At 39.4% G+C, this 26280-nt stretch overlaps 1 protein-coding gene across 2 annotated transcripts; it reads right to left on the reverse strand.

Moving 5' to 3' along the window:
* Positions 1-14863: 14863 nt before the first annotated feature.
* Positions 14864-23159, reverse strand: LOC148068777 (MORC family CW-type zinc finger protein 3-like). Of its 2 annotated transcripts, none has more exons than XM_087804870.1 (15): positions 23114-23159; positions 21373-21445; positions 21058-21190; positions 20772-20992; positions 20544-20700; positions 20151-20286; positions 19581-19709; positions 19378-19500; positions 19205-19302; positions 19038-19145; positions 18844-18972; positions 18597-18668; positions 16657-17110; positions 16443-16570; positions 14864-15336 (listed from the first exon to the last, which is right to left on the reverse strand). In XM_087804870.1, exons 1-15 carry the CDS (start codon positions 23150-23152, stop codon positions 15207-15209), a joined length of 2130 nt encoding a protein of 709 aa, XP_087660996.1. In that variant the 5' UTR covers positions 23153-23159; the 3' UTR covers positions 14864-15206. The 2 variants fall into 2 exon arrangements, with proteins under 2 accessions (XP_087660996.1, XP_087660995.1); XM_087804869.1 differs by having other exon boundaries at positions 20544-20703.
* Between the last annotated feature and the right edge of the window lie 3121 nt (positions 23160-26280).

The raw sequence follows: 26280 nt of genomic DNA on the forward strand, positions 1-26280 counted from the left end.
ATATGAGATAGAAGTATCACAGATGCTGGGAGAGGAAGCGAATACGCAGTCGTCACCAACAAGTGTTACACATATGAGATAGAAGTATCACAGATGCTGGGAGAGGAAGCGAATACGCAGTCGTCACCAACAAGTGTTACACATATGAGATAAAAGTATCACAGATGCTGGGAGAGGAAGCGAATACGCAGTCGTCACCAACAAGTGTTACACATATGAGATAAAAGTATCACAGATGCTGGGAGAGGAAGCGAACACACAGCCGTCACCAACAAGTGTTACACATATGAGATAGAATTATCACAAACGCTGGGAGAGGGAGCGAAAACCCAGCCTTCACCAACGAGTGTTACACATATGAGATGGAAGTATCACGGATGCCGGGAGAGGAAGCGAATACGCAGTCTTCACCAACAAGTGTTACACATATGAGATAGAAGTATCACAGATGCTGGGAGAGGAAGCGAACACGCAGTCGTCACCAACAAGTGTTACACATATGAGATAGAAGTATCACAGATGCTGGGAGAGGAAGCGAATACGCAGTCGTCACCAACAAGTGTTACACATATGAGATAAAAGTATCACAGATGCTGGGAGAGGAAGCGAAATACGCAGTCGTCACCTACAAATATAAAAGAATCTACTTCAGTAGCTGAAAAAACAGCAATATAAATGTCGGGAGAGGGAGCGAAAACACTGCCGTCACCAAGAGAAATCAAAATACAACCAAAAGCGATTACAACAGGTTGTACCGATATATAAATATTTAGTGTACAATGTTGGGAGAGGGAGCGAAAACACTGCCGTCACCAAGAAATCAAAAGTACAACCAAAGTGAGTACTACAGGTTGTACTGGTATTCATTGAATATAAATATAGAGTATGATGTCGGGAGAGGGAGCGAGTACACTTCCGTTCACCGAAATAATCAAAATACAACCAAAAGCGAGTACAACAGGTTGTACTTATATTCAATGATATATAAATATAGAGTACAATGTCGGGAGAGGGAGCGAGTACGCTTCCGTTCACCGAAATAAATCAAAATACAACCAAAAGCGAGCACAACAGGTTGTACTTATATTCAATGATATATAAATATAGAGTACAATGTCGGGAGAGGGAGCGAATACACTTCCGTTCACCGAAATAAATCAAAATACAACCAAAAGCGAGCACAACAGGTTGTACTTATATTCAATGATATATAAATATAGAGTACAATGTCGGGAGAGGGAGCGAATACACTTCCGTTCACCGAAATAAATCAAAATACAACCAAAAGCGAGCACAACAGGTTGTACTTATATTCAATGATATATAAATATAGAGTACAATGTCGGGAGAGGGAGCGAGTACGCTTCCGTTCACCGAAATAAATCAAAATACAACCAAAAGCGAGTACAACAGGTTGTACTGATATTCAATGATATATAAATATAGAGTACAATGTCGGGAGAGGGAGCGAGTACGCTTCCTTTCACCGAAATAAATCAAATACAACCAAGCGAGTACAACAGGTTGTACTGATATTCAACGATAAGAAAATTGGTACTCAGCCAAACGATGACGATCTCCGGAAGTGTCCACGGCAAGCCGCTACAATTTCTCCGCGTCAAAAGTTCGAAAGAGCTAGTCCTTGAGCTAGCTCGGTGACATGCTACTTGCGCAGCGAGAAGATGAAAAGGAACAGATCCTCTGATGTCACCGGAAGATATACCCTTCCGGGTCATCAGGGGTCACAGGTGACTTTGTTGGTATTAAAATCGAACTGCTCATGCGCAAGATGGATACATTCAGTGCTTGAAGCACCGCCTCTGGCGGTCAGTAGGGACGAAATAGAATATATCTTTGATCAACATGACTGACTGAACACTAGGATCAGTGCTCCCGTGATTGCGCGTCTTCCATGTCCGCGGCTACACGGCATATCATCTCGTCTTTTTATGGAGTTCTTGGAACGGTTTTCTTTGATTTAAGTTACTCATTTTTTGCAGGGCCACATTGTTACTTCAATCAATTAAAATATTGTGTTTAAATCAAAGTGAAAAAAGTATTTTTTTTTTTTATTGAAGTGAAACAAGTTTAGTAATGTTTTTTTGTTTTTTTTATTGAAGTAAAAAGGGTTTTGAAGTCGTTTTTTGAAAAAACTAATGTATTTACGTGTCGTATGTGAGCGTGTGCTTTAACCGGGACAATTGTAAGAGAGCGCGCACACAGTGAACTCGCGGCGCAGAAACACAAACAGCAAGCACAAGACAGGAGAAGTTATCCTGTCAAAGAAACAAGGTCTTTACCCTGCTGCAGAAGGAGATACTAGAGACAGTTCCAGCAGCAGAGATGATGAGCGGGTTTTACTCCGGGTACTTCCTTATGCCGGGGGTCCAGTGTGGGCCTCCATCCATCGGTCTTCTTGTGGATGGGAGCCCATACTGGACCCCAGCTATTTGAACAAGTTTATAGCTACCCGCCCGTTCCGGATGTTGACGGTAAAACGACTGCTGACAGGTGTTAGTCCAGGATATTGGAAGACATCTGACGCGTACTTTCACATACCGATAGTCAAGAGACATCGGAAGTACTTTTGCCCTTGAGGATCAAGTGTTTCAATACACTCGACTCCCGTTCGGCTACGACGACTGGTTGATCGAAGGTGTTGAGCCATATTGCCACCCTGGGGTTCATGGTGAACCTGAGCAAGGTACTGCTGAACACGGAAGAAGGATATGCCTCCCGGACACGCGTATCCAGCCCGTTCTCTGACAGACACTCCAACGGCCTAGTGCTATAAGACAGCTCCACCGCCGTGGCGTACGTATCCTACACATGGTTTAAGGTTTTCTTTTAAATTATGATAATGAAACACAAAGCAATCCTTGTATGACCAGCAAGTGTTAATCCATCCAAGTCTCCTAACTTAAACTTCCCATGACCTGACCTCAGAATAGAAATAGATAGAAGCCAATGCTTTAATATAAGGGTATGGAATATTTGAACTCTGCTTCCACTGAGACTTACTGTTTCTTGTAGGTCTTGATATATGATTCCCCGTCATCTGAATCTTCAACCTCTTCTGCTACCTGATAGCTCCTGGTTTTTGAAAAATATGAATGAAAATGAGTTTTGTTTACTCTTCAATAAAAGCCTGTTTCACATCTAGCAGGTTGAGGAGAGAGGCTGAGTGACATGGCATCAAATAATAGATTTGGTATGATTAAACATGTTAAACAAGATTGGGAAGTATTTTAAAGTCATCCACCTCACCTGTACTGGGGGTCTGGATTCATGTTGCATGACCATTTTTCAGGAAGCTTGTTGATGTCGATACCATGAGGAAGTTTACGCCACTTCCTGCAATCGTCACACTGGACCCAGTTCTGGTCAGCACGCTTCCTATACAGCACTGTTTAAAATTAGAATCAACTCAGGAGTGAAGACTGCTCAACAATGTCAATCACAATGTATCTTCCATGGGTGTTGTATTTGTGGGGTTCTCACTTTTTTTTACGGTGTTGCATCTCATTCCCAGTATTCTTCCAGTTTGACTCCCAGACTGTAAATCGTATTCCTGGGTGAACAAAGAGAGTCAAGACCACACAATATAGGTAAAAGCAGGTAGGACATTACCTGTATTTGTCGTTCTCCATGAAGCTCTGCTTGTTGTGTGTAGGCTCCAGGAAGTTGCACTCGATGACACCGATGCCCCCGACTCCTTTGTTGTTTGCCTGTGACAGTGGAAGACTTTGTAAGAATCAGCCAAGGAAATAGAGATCTTTTTTGGCTTCAGAAGTCAGACTCACCTTGATCTGACATCCGACACGCTCGTATGCTTTGATGAGTCGATTCTTGTGGTACATAATGACGCCATACTGGTCCTTTCTTTTGGTGTTGTATCCAAATGTGATAGGGACCTTCTTGGTCTGTAATGTAAATGAAGGACTAATTTGTGACCTCTTATTTTAGAAAAGCAACTGAAAATGAATCTAAGAGCTTTACTGTTTACTCACCAATTAGCTCTGCGATGGCGCTGAAGGGCCAGGTGTGGCTGGTGGAGTTAGAATGGAGAAACTTAGGGCAAAGCTGCAAGAAAATAGTAGTCTAATTTAAACGGAGACACTTTCGTTTATATTTCAAGAGAGAGACTGTGCGTCAGCAAGTATGTTGTTTAATAGTTAAACACCTGCAGATACGAAACTGAAGAGGTTAAAATAAAAAAATTAAAATAGATGTTTAATCGTACCATGATAATACTTACCTCTTCTAATGTTTACTTTTAGATGGGAAGATATAACTTTATTGATCCCTTGGAAAAATTGGCATCAAATTCTTTGGGAAAACTATAATCTGTCATAATTCAGACGTATTTTCTCTTATTTATGCATCACATGACTACCAATGTTATATATTTCACTTCACAAACTTGTTTAAAGGTTTGGGAATATGTATCATACGCTATCTTTAGTGAAGCAGAATTATAACTTAAAGGGCAACAAATGTACTTACTCACATGTTTCAAATTTTAAAGTCTTCCTTCCTCTCCGAGATGCAGTAAGTCCCTCATCATGACCATGTTTTGAACTTATTACTTTATAAAGTTTGTTTTAAATCTTGGCGAGAGAGTGGAGTCCATTATGACATAATAATGAGCTCCACTCCTGTGCCAACCAACTGTAATCACGCCCAGCTTTGTTTAAACAATAAGTTCCAGACCAGGGTCACAAAGCGCTTAAACAATCAAAAATCAATACCCAATAAAGTGGAGACTTCCAGGATTGATTACATCCTGTGACAAACCTTGATGCTCGACCATTCAAAGGAGAGTGTGTTGGGGTGTGGTTGGGGTAAATGAGAGTTTATCTCCAGAGAAACAAACCGTTTTAAGTGATAATATTTCAGTTAAAAGAGTTAACAAAGACACATATTACATGAGTAAAATGACTTCAAATTTAGTGGCGTGAAAGATATTAGCTACTGTCAGGAAAATAATAGTCTTTCAAGTCTTGCTTCTTCTTGTGCAGTGAATAAATCCAGCCTGGATGTTTTCTCTTGTCTGGACCTTTATCCTAATATCCAAATAATGATCTATATTATTTACCGTCATGATAACTTGTATAAAAAATGTTTAATGAGACCAAATTTTGTGAAGTGAGTGTCGCAGGTAGCTTTCGATCCTGAGCACTTTTGAGAATCATCATGTTCTTCAAATGTGGAATTATCTTTTAATAATGAATGAACTAAAGGAAATTTCCTTTTAATTAATTCAAAGTTAACTCTTAAAATCTAAACTCCAAATAACAATCGTTAAAAAATACACCAACAGTTGAGGAAGCGACAACCAAGGGCTAAAAAGGAGTTCATTTAAAAACACGCCCAGTTTTAATATACAAATAAACAGGGACCTGTTTGACTTTAAGTTTTGCATTGTTCTCTCTAGTCTGCACTAAATCACACAGCTTTTGATTCACTTTCTATTTCCATTCTAAGGCATCTTCACTCTATAAACTTAAAAAAAAAAGTGTTCAATGTTTGTTAGGATGAATGAATGTCATGACATCCTGTGATAATCCTTGAGGAATTTGATAAACATACTTATATTCAACATTTTTCCATGAGCAACATACAGTATGTGATAGGGTAAGAAGAAAATGATTTAAAGACAAATTCCACATTAAATAATCTACACAGTTACAAAAATTGAAATCCTATTGCGTGCAGAATTTTATAAGAATTTTTTACACAAATTCGCTCCAACCCTGGTCGACATGTTTAACGAATCATACGAGTCACTTAAACTACCCCAAACTCTTACACAGGCCTCTTTTTCCCTCATTCTGAAAAAGAACAAAGACCCTCTGTCATGTGCTTCTTACCGCCCAATCAGCCTCTTGAATGTTGACTTTAAACTATTATCCAAACTTCTAGCTTTACGTCTTGAATCGTCACTCCCGGTAATTATTTCTCCTGATCAAACAGGCTTCATTAAAAATAGACAATCTTTTTTTTAACTTGAGAAGGTTAGTCAACATAATCTATACCTCATCCAGTCACATAACTGCTGAAGCTGTTATATCTCTTGACGCAGAAAAAGCCTTTGACCGGGTAGAGTGGCCATACCTTTTTTACACTCTTGACAGATTTGGATACAGCAAGAGATTTATTAACTGGATTAGATTGTTATACTCCTCACCTCAAGCCTCTGTACGTACAAACAACAGTAATTCAGAACACTTTTCGCTCTTCAGATCCACCAGACAAGGTTGCCCTTTGAGTCCACTGCTGTTTGCTATTGCAGTCGAACCTCTGGCTGTAGCCCTCCGTTCTAATCCTGAAATCACTGGCATAACAAGAAATGGCGTGGAGCACAAAGTCTCACTTTATGCAGATGACCTCTTATTATAGATTTCTAACTTATGCACGACAGTACCGGAAACACTCCTTGAAATATTCAGCTTTATATCGGGCTATAAGATAAATGTAAGTAAAAGTGAATTATTTCCAGTTAACACCCTAGCAACTCAATATCAATTACATAGTTTACCCTTTAAAGTAGCACATGCAAGTTTTGTTTATCTAGGAATTACAATTACACGCAAATATGAAGGACTTTTCAAGGCAAACTTTCAGCCCTGCTTGGAACGAATGCAAAAGGATTTTGAGCGCTGGTCACTACTACCTCTTAATCTTGCTGCAAGAGTAAATTCTGTTAAAATGAACATTTTACCCAAATTCTCATATCTCTTTCAATCCATACCAGTATTTCTCCCACAGCTTTTTTTTTCGAAAAATAGACACATCAATTTTGGAATTTATTTGGAATAAAAAGAACCCAAGGATACGTAAAGAACTTAGGCAAAGGTCAAAGTCACATGGAGGATTGGCTTTACCCAATCTAAAACACTATTATTGGGCCACAAACATCCGTATTGTTGAGTACTGGATCAACTTTGAGGGGTCTCACAATCCCCCATCTTGGATAGCTATGGAAGCTGCATCTTCCAAACCAGTTTCACTGTCTGCCCTGGCTCATTCTTCTGTTAACTGTCCCACTTATGCTCCTATTAAGAATACATGTATTATAATCAAAAACACCTTAAAGATTTGGACTCAGTTTAAACGTCATTTCAATCTGCAGTCAATCCCCATCACTGCTCCCATAATTAAAAACCACATATTTGCCCCCTCATTAGTAGATGATGCATTCTTGACCTGGTCAAGATGTGGGATCAACACTTTTAAAGATCTATTCAAGGACAACACATTTGCGACCTTTGAAGAATTATCAGAATCACACTCTCTTCCTAAACAACACTTCTTCAGATATTTACAAATCCGTACTTTTGTCCAAAAAACATTTGATCAATTTCCAAATTTGCCTGAAAAAACTCTGTTGGATATATTTCTTTCACAAAATCCAGTGATGTAGAGCTTAATAACACATAACTATAATAGAATCCAAAATCTCACTTCAACATCTCTGGATGGGATCAAGGCTCTCTCGGAGGAGGAGATCGGGGAGATCATTTCTGTGGACCAATGGGACGGAGTTCTGAAGCGTGTTCATACTTCAAGTATTTGCGCCAGACATGGACTGATCCAATGCAAGATTGTTCACCGCACACACTGGACTAAACTGAAACTCTCTAAAATATACGACCACGTTGATGCAGTTTGTGAGAGGTGCCATAATGGAACAGCTAACCATCTACACATGTAGATGGTTACACACTCTGGCCATCTTTTGGGTAAACATCTTTAGGACATTGTCAGAGGTCACTGAGCCCAATATAGAACCTAACACTTTAACTGCTTTATTTGGTATTTCTGATCTACCTCTAACCAAGCTCCAAAAAGATGTAGTAGCCTTTGCAACATTACTGGCCCGACGCCTCATCTTGATGAGATGGAAATCACCAGCACCTCCATCACACACATCATGGCTGAAAGAAGTTCTCAGCAACTAAAAATTGGAAAAAATACGCCATACTTTAAGAGAGTCCAGCACCAGGTTCAAGAGGATGTGGGGACCTTTTCTGGTATATGCAAGGACAATGCACTTGACTGTCACTTCATGAACATCTTTCCTTTTATATCTTGTTTATTTTAAATGCTTGTTTAGATTGACAATGTTATTATCTACGGGAGGTGGGGTGTGTGTATGTGCGGACCAGGCATGTTTTGTTTTGTTTGTGTTTTTTATTAAATTTTATTATTATTATTTTTTCTTTCTTTTGTTGTGTTGTTTTTATTTATTTATTTTGTTTTGTTTTAGTTCTTTTTATCTTTTCTGTTAATTATACAAGTATGTATCTTTACATCTTTTCATATTTTTTTTTTATGAATATACTGTATATGTTTTAGTGTGTGTGGATTTATATGTATACTTTTATTTGTACAGCGGCAAAAATGTTATTTCCCTTCTTCTGATGGACATTTTCTTCTTTCATATTTTTTAAATCTATTTTCTATGTATCATTCCATTTACGCTGTTGAGCTGCACTGGTTGTTTTATGTAAAAAAATCAATAAACAAATATCTTAAAAAAAAATAAAAATTAAAGAGTTAACAAAGACAAATATTAAATGAGTTAAATGACTTCAAATTTAGTGGCGTGAAAAGTATTAGCTACTGTCAGATTAAAAACTGAAGTAACACTTTTAAACAATGATGTGAAATCAGATCTTGGTTCAAAGACACATTTAAATTGTAATCACAAGAGAAAGGACCAGTGGAGTTGGATATTTTGTCTGGACCTTTATCCTATTATTCAAATAATGATCTATATGTATTAAAAATGTTCAATGAGACCAAATTTTGTGAAGCGAGTGTCGTAGGTAGCTTGTGATCCTGAGCACGTTTGAGAATCATCATATTCTTCCAATTTGGAATTATTTTAACTATTTCTAACTCCAAATAACAATGATTAAAAATACACAGTTGAGGAAGCAACCACCAAGGGCTAAAAAGGAGTTCATTTAAAGACATTAAACAACACTTTTAATATTCAAATAAAAAGGGAACTGTTTGAACTGAAGTTTTGCATTGTTCTCTCTAGTCTGCACTAATTCACTTTCTATTTCCAAGCTAACACAGCTTCACTTTATAAACTTTAAAAAAATACAAATTTATACCAGTGAGGTCACAGGTTTGCTCCCTGGATGCCAGTTCCTGGCACAGAGACATCTCTCTAAATTTCTTTCTCACACATGAAGCAAACAAACAACACCAGCATTAATGTAATTATAATACTGTTATATGTGGTTAAGTAAATTTGATAAACATACTTATATTCAACACTTTCCATCAGATACATACAGTATGTGAAAGGGTAAGAAGAACATGATTTAAATATGAATTCCACATTAAATAATCTACACATTCACAAAAAGTTAAATCCTGTTGCGTGTGTGGATATGTAAATGCTAGAGAAAAATTAATAATAAGGATAAAGATTGAATCCAACAGAAACAGATGCTTGATAGAAGGGTTTTTCTCTTACAGCCGGAGCACATGGCAAAACTGGAGACTGATTTTATGTATATATTTCTGTATAAAGAAATGTGTGTTTCTATGTGCACAAAGTTTGTAAACAAATCTTCTACATTTATTTGGCTGCTGTGCCTAATTGCCGACAAGTTGTGGCAGTTAAATATGACCCTTGGGAATCAGAATCTTTTTTATTGTGGTCAACCAATCGGTCGCCATGCAGAGATGTGTACCAATACTTGGGACCATGATGGGGGAAGCAGCAGCAACAACAATACCCCCCCACGCCTTACTCACCTGAGCGTATTCACTACAGTCCAGCTCTCTTTGTTCAGCTGAGAATCTTCCTCTTCCTGGAAAGCCATCGTCTGCTCCGGTGTTTTTGAGTCGTTCAGCTTCCACAGGAGAATGGCCACATATAGCCCTACAGACACAACAGTGCTCAGTAACAACACACACACACGTGCGCGCACACATTACTAATTGTCACTCATCCTCACAGTGGTGTCCACTCCAGCCGTGGCCAAATGACAAAGGCGTCCTGAAATGTACTTTTTATTTCCATTAAAGTAGCTAGTGGACAGGCTATCATTTTTTGTATGTGTCTGAGAAAAAAATAAATATATAGATATACATACAGTATATATAACTGTCATGTTGACCATGTGATGCCCTTGTTTTTGTTTACTTTCTGTGACAGGCGCAGGCAGGTGTGCACGGTCTTCGGCTGATTGTTTGGCAGGTTCTTCCCATTCTTAAGGAGCATCTCGTCCCAGAAGAATCCGCCAGAGTATTTTGTCTCCTGACATTTCAGGTTTGAATCCTTCGTTGGCTCTGGATCGTAATCGAGTTTTTCGGACCGCTTCTGGTCTAACGTTGTCGGCATCCTAACGCAAATGTTTCTTGATCTTCTTTTAGTTGTCGGCCAGCCGCACATCTGCCTCCGTCCTGAGTTCCTGTGTACCCGTTTTCTATTATGGATACGTTTTTGTTTTTGACACCCTTTCTTGGGCACATTTTGGATTTGTACCTTTTTTTGTGATTGCGTTTTTGCACTTCTTACGGACTGTATTAAATCTCTCTGGATTTCTACCTGAAATCTGTGTACTGTTTCCGCATCTGGGTCTCTCGACTTTGAACACCGGACAGAATACTCTGGCCAAGAAATGGACGCGGCGGAACTAAAGGAGCTCCGCCGAGCTCTCTGCCCTCAAGGTACAAGATGAGATGTGTTTTCGTAATGCCTTATCGCTCTTTCGCTGTTTTTACTGTAAATTACTTTGCCTAAAACAAGGTGATGAATCTTTTGGGCAATATTCGATAAGTTTTCGGATGTTAGCTGCCGGGAGTGGATGGAATGATATATGTGAATGATCATAACTGCTTTTACCCAGGGGTTAAATAACTCTGTCAAGGATCTGCTGGCCATTCGAGATGAACCTGACGGTTTAGAGGCTCTTGTTAGCCTATCCATTAAGATAGATAATAGGGTGAGGAAACGCTGCAGGGATTTGGCAAAGATGCTTTCTCTCCTCTTCCCTCTGTAACCGACCAGTTCCACAGATGACTCCCATGACCTCTACGCCACCACCTGACAAGCCAATGCAACTTGGTCGAACACGCTTGACTCCTGAACAGCGTTCACACATGCTAACAAGGGGGTTGTGCCTGTACTGTGGAGAGTCTGGTCACTGACCCTTCTCACTGTATCACTCTACCTGCACTCTTGACGTTTGACATGACTTCGACTTCTGAGTCTATTCTAATAGATTCTGGCGCTGACGACAACTTTATTGACAACGACGCTCTTTCCCTTAACTTTTCCCTGGTTGAGCTTGACGTTCCCCGACCGATCAGTGCCATTTATGGCAGACCCCTGACTGACGTTACTCACAAGACTAGGCCCCTGTCCCTCAGTATTTCAGGTAACCATTCTGAAGTGATTTGTTTCCTTGTAATTTCCTCTCCCTCCTCTCTGTTAGTTCTTGGTCTGCCTTGGCTCCGTCATCACAACCCTCACTTTGACTGGATGAATTCTTCTGTCTTGGGTTGGAGTTCTTCCTGTCACTCTCAGTGTCTTCATGCTGCTCCTGTAACCTGCCCTCAGCTTCCTGTGTCTTCCTCTCCTGTGTTCCTCCTGAGTATCACAATCTGTGTGAGGTTTTTAGTAAAGAAAGGGCTCTATCTCTGCCACCACACCGCCCCTATGACTGCGCTATAGACACCCATCACTTGCCCCAGGTCCCAGCACGTCTGGATTCTGTCACCGGTCTTTCAGCTTCAAGCCCTGCAACACCCTTACGGTACTTGGAGGAGGCAGCAAAAAGGCATGAAGAGCAACAAAAAATTCTGTCTTAGAAAAATGTGGAAAATGTAGATGGACTTTCTTTTTTGAGTGTTTGTTCTTCTTTATATTTAAGCAGTATTTAGTTCTAGTGTTGTCATTCCTAAATACATATTTACATTCATATTGGTACAATGAATACAAATAAAAAAGGTTAAATTATAAACATTTTAATAAAACAAACACTTGGCGAAAATCCTGCTGTAGCTCAGTCTCCACGTTGAACCATAACCACAGTATGGGCAAGCTGAAGTTGGTTCTGCAGTACAATATTAGAAATGAGCATTCAAAAAGAATACTTTGAGTAAAAGTTACTCAAAATATGTTCAAATAACTTCAGGTTTATGTAAGCGAGATGGTAAACATTACAACTGTGGTCGTAAAAAGTTCATAAACCTCAAGATACATCGATCAACACAACCACAATATGCTCTAAATTTAGTTCAATACCGTTTGCATACTTTAAAAAACAAAACAAAGAAACAGATACATCGCTTGTATCGTTAGCGCGTACAAAATTTATTTTCAAGGAAGAAGGTGAAATTTTCTAACAGCACTTGGATCTTTCGATGATATCTTCTTCTCCGGATAGGTCAGCGATTTGTTGTAGAAAGACAATATATAACGATATAACGCCAGGAGCAAAGCCAGTGTTGCTGTTGCAAGCAGGTTACCAGTCGCTTCTGCTGACGTCAGCGGCAACGATTGATGACGTAACGTAGGGTAGGCCGTGCCCTAATCTGAATGGTGACACGAAGGGCCTACCGGGTGGTGAAGTGGTAGTGGTAGTGGTAGTGGTAGTGGTAGGGCTCAAACTAAGAATCGGAATCGAGCCTAAATAACATTACCATCAAGAATAGGTACCCCCTTCCACTAATTGACCCTGATCTAAAATAGGGGTGCCCACACTTTTTCGGTTTGCTAGCTACTTTTATAATGATCAAGTCCACATGATCTACCTTCATCAAATTTGCTCAACATAAGTAAGTACATACTTCACTCAGATGACTTACACTGAATGAAATGAATGGACTGATAATCAGCCATGATGGTAGGATGTGTGGATTTAATCATCTTCATAAAAATACTGACTAACATAAATAACTAGATTCAAATAGTGCAGTCCGTGAGGAGCATATTTCCTCATAAGAAGATACTTTTCCTCTGAGAGTAACTTCCAAAAATGTCCATGAGACCTGGTCTTAAGCTCAGTGTCAGCCTGTGTTAAATCTCATCCTCCACTGCAGACAAGTTCAGACTTGTATATACTAAGAATTGCATTGATTTCCAACTAAAAATGGTCATTAATTCGAACCCAAATGTTGCACAAAAAATATTCAGATGTAAGAATCTGTGCGTGACACGAATTCGAGCCTTTTTCCTTTGTTCATCAAAATCAACAAAGAATTCAGATGGGTTTATCCCTTTCCATGCCTCCATTTCAATATGTCCATCATGTTTAAATGAAGCACAAGACTTAAATTTCTCCATTTCTGTGATCATGAAAAAACAAAAACAAATGAAAACATGAATTTAATTTGAACAGTTTACAATTGCTAATTTTAAACATGTCTGACATGAATCACAATATTGTAAATGAGTTCAGATGTGCTTCTGTGTAAATGTTTATATTTTACATACACGCTTATTAACAAGAATACTGCATTTACAGAGGCGAGCAGTGGATTATTTACATTTGAATAAAACACGCATTATTTTGTTCGATATATTATTTAAAAAAAAGCTTATAATTCTATATCGTTTTTCTGAACTGCATAAAATGACTGTCGGGAAGTCTGCACGTTTTGCTCTTTTTATTCTCGATTCATGTTAACTTTATCGTGCGTACTCTGGAAGAGGCGGGAGCTCAGATTGGCTGCTGTGCATGTCAATCAAATTGACAACCAATCGGCGCACTGTTGTTAGCAAGCTAACCCGCACGGTGCCACAGCGTGTATGGGTGGGCACATACACAAGCGCTGTGTGCTATGATTGGCTGCTTAGCGTAAGTAAACCGTATCGTATCATTGGCTGGACACCTGTCACTCACTGAGGTGCGCTGCAGAGATGTTTTTGTGCGCTGAGTATCTTCGAGCGGTGCGCGATTGCGCAGGCGCACAGCTTAGAGGGAACCCTGGCTCGCGCCCCTTTCATTCCTCAGTGCTAGTCCTAACCAAAGGTTCTCAGTTCCTCCTTCCGGGCGACGACCCTCATGCTGCGGGCCTTTTATCCACGGCCCCACTTGGACCCGGGTCTGGAACGTCTTTACCTGTTGTGTCCAGTGAGGGCAATCTCCCCCCAGAGGCTTTCTTATTGGGTGAGATCGGCCATTAGCCGGGCCTACCAAGCAGTGGGTGGATCTACTCCTAGGTTTCTGAGGGCACATTCCACCCGTGGTGTGGCAGCCTCAGTGGCTCTTTTGCGGGGTGTGGCAGCAGAGAACGTCTGCTCAGCCGCTTCTTGGGCGTCCACATCAACCTTTGCTAGAGCCTATCTCCTCGACGTGACGTTGGGATCAGTAGCTCATACGGTTTTGAGCGCTGCTGTCCCCCCACGACGCCCGAGGCTCCAGTATACTTGGATCTTGGACCGCGGGGCCCTAGCAATACTGCTTCAGAACGGGGTCCAGCTGGGGGTACATATATCCCGTCGGATAACCGTTGGGTTTAAACCAATAGCGAAGCGATTAGAGGGCGGAGCACTTAATGACGTAGAACCCCTGAGTTATGATCATAATCTCAGGTTCTACAAATTGTTGCGAAGCCATCGTCACCCAGCAGCCACCTTCTCGCTGAGTTTTCACTTGGAGGAAGTGCGGCAGGTATTTCCCGCCTGTATAGGAAGTGGACTGCACCCAGCTGGGTGGCGAGTTCATTAAGCTTTCTCAGGGGGTAAACCAATAGCGAAGCGGTTAGAGGGCTTCGCACCTATTCGTAGTGATTATGATCATACTGTAACTCAGGGGTCTTATTGACACGTAGCAACTTCCAGAATGAAGTCCCCTTTACTGCACAAACGACAGGAACACACAAATATTCTACACAAGTATTTATTAAGGGAGCTTAATAAAAATAAAGAAAACCTGATTGGAGCTCCTTGCACAGTGATCCAATAGTAAGAAAATATTATTTCTTGTAAAGACAGTGTAAAAACTATATAAAAGACACATTAACACACATTATCTGAAGCTGCAGCAGTGAAATATTATCATTAGACTCTCACACATTGTTTTTGTTTCCTTCAATCATGTTTGTAATAGATATAATTTAGATATTGACACACATGTATGTTTAAATAAAAAATGTCATAGTTTGTCATTTAGACGGAATGGCACACATTTGTCCTCAGAAGTCAGATTGAAGTCCCACAGCCCAGTCTAACCCAGATATTGTTCCAGGATCTCATCAATGACATTACATTCATAGTTGACTTGGTCCAGGTCCAGGTCCAGGCCAGGCACGTGTTTGACGAGCAGACGTCCAATGTTGTGGCGAAGCTCAACCAGACTAAGAGAGCAGAGAAGACGAAACTTAAAACGGCAAGTATATACACACACACTATATTAATAGATTCCTGACATTTGTTAATAAATACTAATTCAATTAAATTAAATTTTAATCCTCAGATCCTAATTTTAAATGTAAAAGTTTTTCAAGTTTTCCAAATCCCACGGAAGACAAATAAAACATACATTAAATGTGTTGACGAAATATGGTTAGGGAACAAAACGTTTGCAGATTAAAGTACAGGGGGCTGTTCAACCAATCAATGCCTTAAAAAATGCTGTAAATTTCATGAAGATGAAGAATTTAGAGGAGAATAGAAAAGGGGTTGTCTTTGTAATGTAACCAAAGCTTCACCACAGGTTTTTTGACGACGCCCCACAAATTCATCAGGAACTCTCCTTTAAAAATCGTGACTCATGAAAGATTTGAGAATCTCTCATCCTTCAAGGATGCGTTAACTAGACATGAGCTCCTTTACTTCCTTCTCTATGTTCATATATCATTAGCTGTTTCACGTTGTTGCAGGAGACGCTACTCTGCTATAAAGATCCATATCCATATGTGTTGTCAACTTCCGAGTGTGTGTAAGTATTCCATAATAATTTATTGTTGAAATTGTTTTGAAGATGTTGTTGGACATTTCTGCTCGAGGTCAGATTCTCATCTATATAGGGCTTATTTCAGTTGCAAATCTCTACAATCACAATGTTTCATTATCCACGACTCACTCCAAGAGAAAAAATCTCTAAGACACATACTTGTTTTCCTTTAATTTTTACAAAGGAAGTCAAAGGAATGTTTGGCAACTTCACCTGATGACATCACATGTGTAACCAAAACATCAAAACATTTTAAAAATGTACCAAAATTCAAATATAGCGCAAAATATATATATTTCCATAAACACCAGTCGAAATTATAATTTACATTAATTTAAACCAATAACTTATCCAAAAAGTAGATTCCTTCTGTGTATCAATTTATTGACAGCCCCTCAAACCAGTCAGTTTACCATATGGCTCCTCTGAAAAGTTTTTAGACTTCATTTTATACATGAATCAGCTTCCTAAACATGAATTTTTCAACATAAAAAGTGTCTGATCAACCTGTTGGAAGGATGTGACTCTGTGGACGTGCTAGGCTTTGGATTGGATGCACAAGTCAGCTGCAGACGGGACTCAAGCTCTTCACACTTCAGAACCAAACCAGCCTTCTCCTCCTTCAGAAGATCCACCTGTGCGGGTAGATTCGTTAGTTCTGAAAACACCATCTCAAGTCTAGAGTTTCCATGGCAACTTTTGTCAGAGAGAAACCACTGACCTGAGCCTGCAGGTCCTGCAGTTCTTCTTTGTACTGGTCCCTCTCTTCTGCTGTTGTTGTCATCAGCTCGATCAGCTGGGCCTGCTGTGTATTCAGCTCTTCCACAGGATCCAAACATATAGGTTGCATCTCATTTACATGACTGTAACCACTCTGGAGAGTCTGCTCAGCAGTGCTGCAGACTTGATGGGACGCGGTCTCCTCTGAGGTCACAGTGTTGTTGAAGTCCAGCTTAGCCTTTTTGCTGTTTTGACGCTGCAGGACCGGACCTTTTGGACACAGCTCCTTCACTCTCTTCAAGCTCTGATCTTTGTTATTGACTGGGGGGCTGGATTCTTCCATTAGGAAGTTGTCCTCATTGTTGTCCAGAGCAACGACCAGGGACAAGGATTTTGGGTTGACTCTGTTCCTCTTTGTCTTTGGCGTTTGACCGGCGTCTAGCTTTCTTTTTGGTCTGAAGACAAACCAGAAACAGACAAGACAACAGCTCAGAGCTTAAAGATTCTGCTGAACTTCACCAGAACAGGATTTCTTAAACAACAAACAAACTACCTTGAGGCCGCTTCAGCAGAACCACTTGGTACACTGAAAATCAGAAATCTAGTAATTGTTTGTCTTATCTTGACATAAACTTATGAGAAATGTCTAATATGACTTAAGTCCCAAAAGGGTCTTGGTGGCAAGGTATTTTAAGATAAGAGAAAAATTAAGTTTGGATTTCATTATTGGTTACAAAATTCTTCCAAATCCCAGGTTCAAACCAAGTTGAGTTGTGGAGCCATGGATCAGAATGAATGACAACCAGGCGTGAGTAATCATTAAGTGTGGAATAAAATATATCTTTGATCAACATGATTGACCACATCTGAACACTAGGATCAGTGCTGCCTTGATTGCGCGTCTTCCATGTCCGCGGCTACACGGCATATCATCTCTGTCTTTTTATGGAGTTAGATTTGTTTCTGAACGTTTTTCTTTGATTTAAGTTACTCTTTTTTAGCAGGGCCACATTGTTACTTCAATCAATTGAAATATTGTGTTTAAGTCAAAGTGAAAAAAGTATTTATATTTTTGATTGAAGTTTTGAAATGTTTTTTTATTAAAGTGACCTTTTTTTTGATTAAAGTGAAAAAAGTTTAGAAATTAAATTTTTTTTTTTTACTAAGTGAAAAGGGTTTTGAAGTCGTTTTTTGAATCACGTGTCATATGTGGGCGTGTGCTTTAACCGGGACAATTGTATGAGAGCGCGCACACAGTGAATTTGTGGCGCAGAAACACAAACAGCAAGCACAAAAACTGTATTGTGGGGCATAAAACACGATGTTGGGGCGACTAAACATGATCAACGAGCGTGCACGTAATGATGACTCGCTTGTTCCCGAGTCGGCAGTTTCGACTTTTTTCTCTCAGAGCGCTCGCCACAAGACAGGAGAAGTTATCCTGTCAAACAAACAAGGTCTTTACCCTGCTGCAGAAGGAGATAATAGAGACGGTTCCAGCAGCAGAGATGATGAGCGGGTTTTACTCCGGGTACTTCCTTATGCCGGGGGTCCGGTTTGGGCCTCCATCCATCGGTTTTCTTGTGGATTGGAGCCCATACTGGACCCCAGCTATTTGAACAAGTTTATAGCTACCCGCCCGTTTCGGATGTTGACGGTAAAACGACTGCTGACAGGTGTTAGTCCAGGATATTGGAAGACATCTATCGGCCTGACTGACGCATACTTTCACGTACCGATAGTCAAGAGACATCGGAAGTACTTGCGTTTTACCCATGAGGATCAAGTGTTTCAATACACTTGACTCCCGTTTTAAGGTTTTCTTCTAAATTATGATAATGAAACACAAAGCAAAGCTGACCTCAGAATAGAGATAGATAGAAGCCAATGCTTTAATATAAGGGTATGGAATAGTTGTACTCTGCTTCTACTGAGACTTACTGTATCTTGTAGGTCTTGATATACGGCTGCTCGTCATCTGAATCTTCAACCTCTTGTGCTACCTGACAGCTCCTGTTTTTTGAAAAAATATGAATGAAAATTAGTTTTGTTTACTCTTCAATAAAAGCCTGTTTCACATCTAGCAGGTTGAGGACAGAGGCTGGGTGACATGGCATCAAATAATAGATTTGGTATGATTAAACATGTTAAACAGGATTGGGAAGTATTTTAAAGTCATCCACCTCACCTGTACTGGGGGTCTGGATTCATGTTGCATGACCATTTTTCAGGAAGCTTGTTGATGTCGATACCATCAGGAAGTTTACGCCACTTCATGCAATCGTCACACTGGATCCAGTTCTGGTCAGGACGCTTCCTATAGAGCAATGTTTGAAATTAGAATCAACTCAGGAGTGAAGACTGCTCAACAACGTCACTCACAATGTATCTTCCAAGGGTGTTGTATTTCTGGGGTTCTTCCTTTTTTTGCGGTGTTGCATCTCTTCCCAGTATTCTTCCAGTTTGACTCCCAGACGGTTAATCATATTCCTGGATGAACAAAGAAAGTCACGACCACACAATATAGGTAAAAGCAGGTAGGACATTACCTGTATTTGTCGTTCTCCATGAAGCTCTGCTTGTTATGTGTAGGCTCCAGGAAGTTGCACTCGATGACGCCGATGACCCCGACTCCTTTGTAGTTTGCCTGTGACAGTGGAAGACTTTGTAAGAATCAGCCAAGGAAATAGAGATCTTTTTTGGCTTCAGAAGTCAGACTCACCTTGACCTGACATCCGACACGCTCATATGCTTTGATGAGTCGATTCTTGTGGTACATCATGACGCCATACTGGTCCTTTCTTTTGGTGTTGTATCCAAATGTGATAGAGAACTTCTTGGTTCTCTGTAATGTAAACAAAGGACTAATTTGTGACCTCTTCTTTTAGAAAAGCAACTGAAAATGAATCTAAGAGCTTTACCAACCTCACTGGCAGGCTTGTAGTGGTCTCTTTGGGTATAAGCCAAACTCTTAGCAATGAGCTCAGATTTTACTTTCTGGCCTCTTATGACGATTTGCAATCGAGGCTTCAGGTAGAGGATGCTGCAATACGCCTGCAAATGAAAAAAAGGAAAACCAACTTAAAACATTGTAATCATTTAAAAACGTATAATTAATTTAAGTGAGATAGTAAGTTTGAGCTATTTGACAGAATTACAATAACAAACACACACTCCTGCACTTTCAGGAAGAAGGTGAAATCTTTGTTGCTGCTCACACTAGCCTCACCAAAATAGGTGATGAAGTCTGAGATCCATAACAGAAAACTCTAAACTGCATAAAATAAATTCAGCAAAACTCCATTTCACTACTATGTGAAATCTCTAATGGGGGCGGGAGTCCTTCACTTCAACTTTGCCATCAAATATTTTCCCTTCTTGGTACATAAGTTCCTGGGTGTTTAAAGCCGTTTTGATATAACTTGAAAGAGTGAACAGTTTAATTTAAACCTCTCATATCATGTGCTATGTTTTATTCAGTGTGAGCAGTCGTACCCTCAGAGAGAACACACACTCTGGTGTGTGTGGGTTTAGGCTGTCTTGACGGTGGTTCATTGCGTCATAGACGTCGGACGGAATTTTGATGTCGTAGCTGTCATTCTCGAAGTCCAACTCAGTTTTGTCGTTTTCACTGGTAAAAAACAAGAATCAAAGAAATCGATTTAATAAATGAATATACCTGTCGAAGAACAACAGATGCTTTAAATAATTAAGAAAGATAACATTGTCAGACAAGATGTAAAACCACATCAATATTAATCATTAGATTATTTTAGAGATCACGTTTAACAGAAATTGTCAGGCTTCTATACATCATCCACATTAGTTCGAACACTATACCGGCTCTGAGCTAAAGACCCTAGTTAAGTCACCTGGCAGGATACACACCTTCGTAGATTCCAGATGATGATCCGAGTTCCTGTGTTTCCAGTGAACAGCGCTGAACCGATTATGTTGATCTCTTTGAGCAGCTCCGACTCTGACTTGAATGGAGAAAAGCGTAAAATGTCTTCCAAACTGGCTTTCTGCTCTTGCGGTACACACAGTGGTAAACAAAGTCAAGACAAATAACAAACTGGAGCTGCATCAAAAGAGTCACACTTGAGTGAAGGATATAGCTGTCAGTCTGCTTGAAGCTGATGATCGGCACTTGGATTTGCTCCGCTTTAATTCCTTTCAGGTATGTCTGAGATAGCATTCCGACACACGAAACATTCTTGGACTTGGAGAAAACAATGGCATCATTGCCAATGCGCATAGATCCAGATTTGAATCCATTGCCATAGACGCCGATCGGACTAATGCCTTTCACAGCCTTCTTGTCACTGTAGCCAAAACTGGGTCAATAAGAAAAAAGGGATCAGAAAAAGACTCAACTTCAACTAGACGCCAGTGAAGGTACCTGAGCATCTTGTGCATGGTTTCATGGTTCAGACCGTTGCCATTGTCCATAAAGCTCAGGCACTCCCGGCCGTAGACCACGGTCTTGTCGATCCAGATTTGCTTAGCGTTGACATCTGGGTCATATGCATTGTCTGGAAACAAAATCAAAGACTTTAGTTCAGACGAACAACATTTCTAACACTTCAGGTTGTAGCTGAGGGAGGAAAAATGGAAACAAACAATGTAACCACAAACACACAAAGAGCAATCGTCATCAAAAGCACGGACAGGGTGTGGTTATTCTCACGAGCGTCACCTGCCACTGTTTACTCACCAATTAGCTCTGCGATGGCGCTGAAGGGCCAGGTGTGGCTGGTGGAGTTAGAATGGAGATACTTACGGCAAAGCTGCAAGAAAATGGTAGTCTAAGTCAAACGGAGACACTTTTGTTTAAATTTCGAGATCGAGATCGAGAGAGAAAGAGTCTGTGCGTCAGCAAGTATGTTGTTTAATAGTTAAACACCTGCAGATACGAAACTGAAGAGGTTAAAATAAAAAAATAAAAAAGATGTTTAATCGTACCATGATAATACTTACCTCTTCTAATGTTTACTTTTAGATGGAAAGATATAACTTTATTGATCCCTTGGAAAAATTGGCATCAAATTCTTTGGGAAAACTATAATCTGTCATAATTCAGACGTATTTTCTCTTCACGCCCAGCTTTGTTCAAATAATAAGTTCCAGACCAGGGTCACAAAGCGCTTAAACAATCAAATCAATTCCCAATAAAGTGGAGACTTCCAGGATTGATGACATCCTGTGACAAACCTTGATGCTCGACCATTCAAAGGAGAGTGGGTGTGGTTGGGGTAAATGAGAGTTCATCGAACCGTTTTAAGTGATAATATTTCAGTAAAAAGAGTTAACAAAGACACATATTACATGAGTAAAATGACTTCAAATTTAGTGGCGTGAAAGATATTAGCTACTGTCAGGAAAATAACAGTCTTTCAAGTCTTGCTTCTTCTTGTGCAGTGAATAAATCCAGCCTGGATGTTTTCTCTTGTCTGGACCTTTATCCTAATATCCAAATAATGATCTATATTATTTACCATCATGATAACTTGTATAAAAATGTTTCAATGAGACCAAATTTTGTGAAGCAAGTTTCACAGGTAGCTTTCGATCCTGAGTACTTTTGAGAATCATCATGTTCTTCAAATTTGGAATTATCTTTTAAAAATGAATAAACTAAAGGAAATTTCTTTTTAATTAATTCAAAGTTAACTCTTAAAATCTAAACTCCAAATAACAATCATTAAAAAATACACCAACAGTTGAGGAAGCAACAACCAAGGGCTAAAAAGGAGTTCATTTAAAGACATTAAACAACACTTTTAATATTCAAATAAAAAGGGAACTGTTTGAACTGAAGTTTTGCATTTTTCTCTCTAGTCTGCACTAATTCACACAGCTTTTGATTCACTTTCTATTTCCAATCTAAGGCATCTTCACTCTATAAACTTAAAAAAAAAAAGTGTTAAATGTTTGTTAGGATGAATGAATGTCATGACGTCCTGTGACAAACCTTGATGAATTTGATAAACATACTTATATTCAACACTTTTCCATGAGCAACATTCAGTACGTGATAGGGTAAGAAGAAAATGATTTAAAGACGAATTCCACATGAAATAATATACACATTCACAAAAATTGAAATCCTGTTGCGTGTGTGGAGATGTAAAAGCTTGAACTACATCAAGTGTAAATAGGGGCCTGGTGCCGCTTTAAAACATGAAGCAAAATGTAAGTTGAAACACATGAAATTTATAATTGAAACACCTCCATGCTGCCATAACCACAGCCTTAAAGTTCCGTCTATTCGCTTACATTGTCGAACATCCAATATGAAACCAACTTTATAGTAATCATCGAGTAGGTTGACACCCGTCTCTATATGCGTCAATATTTCAGTTTTTGCAAACACAAGGTCCGCAGTGCTGATATATATCAAACTAGCAGACTTTTAAGTGCATTTAATTGAGTTATTGCTCTATTATTCTACTCACAGTGCTCACTGGAACTCCGCGTTCAGCCTGCGCAGCCATGTTTACACAACACTGAGTCAAAAACGAAACTCATTAGGATTGGGGAAGGAAACGGGTTCTACGTCATTTGGTGCCCCGCCCTCTAACCGCTTCGCTATTGGTTTATCCTCGAGGCCCTGCCTCGGCTTTGAGAAAGCTTAAAGAACTCACCACCCTGCTGGGTGCAGTCAATTTACTATAAAGGCGGGAAATACCCGCCCCACTCCCTTTCCTTTTCAACTCAGCAGAAACTGGCTGACAGTGGAATGTAATGATGGCGAATGAATATTGAATTAGACAAATATGTGTGCATGAAATGCTAAGACTCCCTGGAGAGGGGGGGGACACACATGTCTGCTTCGTTTGCTGAGGCCAAAATAACACAATGGCTGATTGTGTGGCCTGCCAAGCGCTTCCCATGGCTCTTGACAGCGACAGGAAGCGTTCGAGGCTTGTCGACCCACACTGCCTCGGAGATCATGATTATGATCGAGACAGGTTAACGCAATGCTGTTTAATAAGTTCCCTCGCAAACAACACGGCATTCCTGTGCGGTACACTCGACAAGCACACGCTCCAACGTGATGAGAAGAAGAAGGTTGTTGGGCCCTGATGAGTCGAGCTGATTTGTCCCTCGATCGTGAACAGACCACGACGAGGACGACAGGTGTTTAACAACGCGGCTCGCTGTTGTTAGATTAAAATTATTATACACGTATACGCCATACTTAAATTAATGCTCAAAGATAATCAAAATATAAATGATAAATTACTCGCTTGATCTAAAAGTGGGAACGTTTGACTACACATTCACAATCAACATTTCCCTTGGAAAAATTGGCATCAAATCCTTTGGGAAAACTATAATCCATCATAATTCAGACGTATTTTCGCTTATTTATGTATCACATGACTCACATGGCAAAGCTGAAAGAAAATAGTAGTCTGAGACTTTGATGCTCGACCATTCACAGGAGAGTGGGTGTGGTTGGGGTAAATGAGAGTTAATCTCCACAGAAACGATCAGTTTTAAGTGATAATATTTCAGTTAAAAGAGTTAACAAAGACAAATATTAAATGAGTTAAATGACTTCAAATTTAGTGGCGTGAAAAGTATTAGCTACTGTCAGATTAAAAACTGAAGTAACACTTTAAACAATGATGTGAAATCAGATCTTGGTTCAAAGACACATTTAAATTGTAATCACAAGAGAAAGGACCAGTGGAGTTTTCAGTTCTGTGTCCCAATCCTTTCTGGAACAATGATTAGATTAGATTATAAAGACTTTATTAATCCCTATGGAGAGAATTGATGTGTTAGGTTGCTTAACAAATTTGGAAAATGTATACAATCAAGGTCACAGGTTTGCTCCCTTAAAGCTAGTTCTGGCACAGAAACTAAATTCCTTCCTCACACAAACAATAATAAAAACAAAAACATATGAATTATTTTCAAGTATCTGAATAAACTCTCGTTCGACCCGAACAGAAAAACGATGGGAGGCGAACACTAAAACGATAACGAAACAGTTCATGGTGAAATATACAGAACTTCAAAACAAAAGAAAGTGAAACAAGAAAATAAAACAATTAAAATTGAGTGTCACAGTCACGCAATTTGACCCATTCTCACACCAGGTTTTTTGTTTCTATGTTAGCATTTATTTTATTTTTATCCCGAAGGAAATCTCCAGAGGGATTAATAAAGTCAATTTATCTATTTAGTTATTTCCTTTAAATTTCTTAGTTCATATTGTGTGCAGCTAGCAGTGTAAAGTTGCAAATCTTAATTTTAAATTTCAATAAATCAGAATGGAATATGAAAATGAAAATAATATTCTTTCAAGTCTTTCTTCTTCTTGTGTAGTGAATACATCTAGCCTGGCTATTTTCTTGTGTCTGGACCTTTATCCTAATATCCAAATAATGATCTATATGTATTAAAAATATTCAATGAGACCAAATTTTGTGAAGCGAGTGTCGCAGGTAGCTTGTGATCCTGAGCACTTTTGAGAATCATCATATTCTTCCAATTTGGAATTATTTAAAAAAAATGAATGAACTAAAGTAAATTTCCTTTTAATGAATTCAAAGTTAACTCTTAAAATCCTAACTCCAAATAACAATGATTAAAAATACACCAACAGTTGAGGAAGCAACAACCAAGGGCTAAAAATGAGTTCATTTAAAGACATTAAACAACACTTTTAATATTCAAATAAAAAGGGAACTGTTTGAACTGAAGTTTTGCATTTTTCTCTCTAGTCTGCACTAATTCACTTTATATTTCCAAGCTAACACATCTTCACTTTATAAACTTAAAAAAAATACCAATTTATACCAGCGAGGTCACAGGTTTGCTCCCTGGATGCCAGTTCCTGGCACAGAGACATCTCTCTAAATTTCTTTCTCACACATGAAGCAAACAAACAACACCAGCATTAATTTAATTATAATACTGTTATATGTGGTTAAGTAAATTTGATAAACATACTTATATTCAAAACTTTCCATCAGATACATACAGTATGTGAAAGGGTAAGAAGAACATGATTTAAATATGAATTCCACATTAAATAATCTACACATTCACAAAAAGTTAAATCCTGTTGCGTGTGTGGAGATGTAAATGCTAGAGAAAAATTAATAATAAAAGATTGAATCCAACAGTAACAGATGCTTGAATGATAGAAGGGTTTTTCTCTTACAGCCGGAGCACATTGCAAAACTGGAGACTGATTTTATGTATATTTCTGTATAAAGAAATGCGTGTTTCTATGTGCACAAAGTTTGTAAACAAATCTTCTACATAACTTTAATTGGCTGCTGTGCCTAATTTCCGACAAGTTGTGGCTGTGAAATATGACACTTGTGAGGCAGAAACTCTCTTATTGTGGTCAACTAATTGGTCGCCATGCAGTGATGTGTGCGAATCTTCCTCTTCCTGGAAAGCCATCGTCTGCTCCGGCTCTTTTGAGTCGTTCTGCTTCCACAGAAGAATGGCCACATATAGACCTACAGACACAACAGTGCTCAGTAACAACACACACACACGCACACACCACTAATTGTCACTCATCCTTACTGTGGTGTCCACTCCGGCCGTGGCCAAATGACAAAGGCGTCCATCGCTGCTGCGTTGGAAGTCA

The sequence above is a fragment of the Callionymus lyra genome, chromosome 12, assembly GCF_982586985.1.
Source record: "Callionymus lyra chromosome 12, fCalLyr1.hap1.1, whole genome shotgun sequence".
Taxonomy (NCBI): domain Eukaryota; kingdom Metazoa; phylum Chordata; class Actinopteri; order Syngnathiformes; family Callionymidae; genus Callionymus; species Callionymus lyra.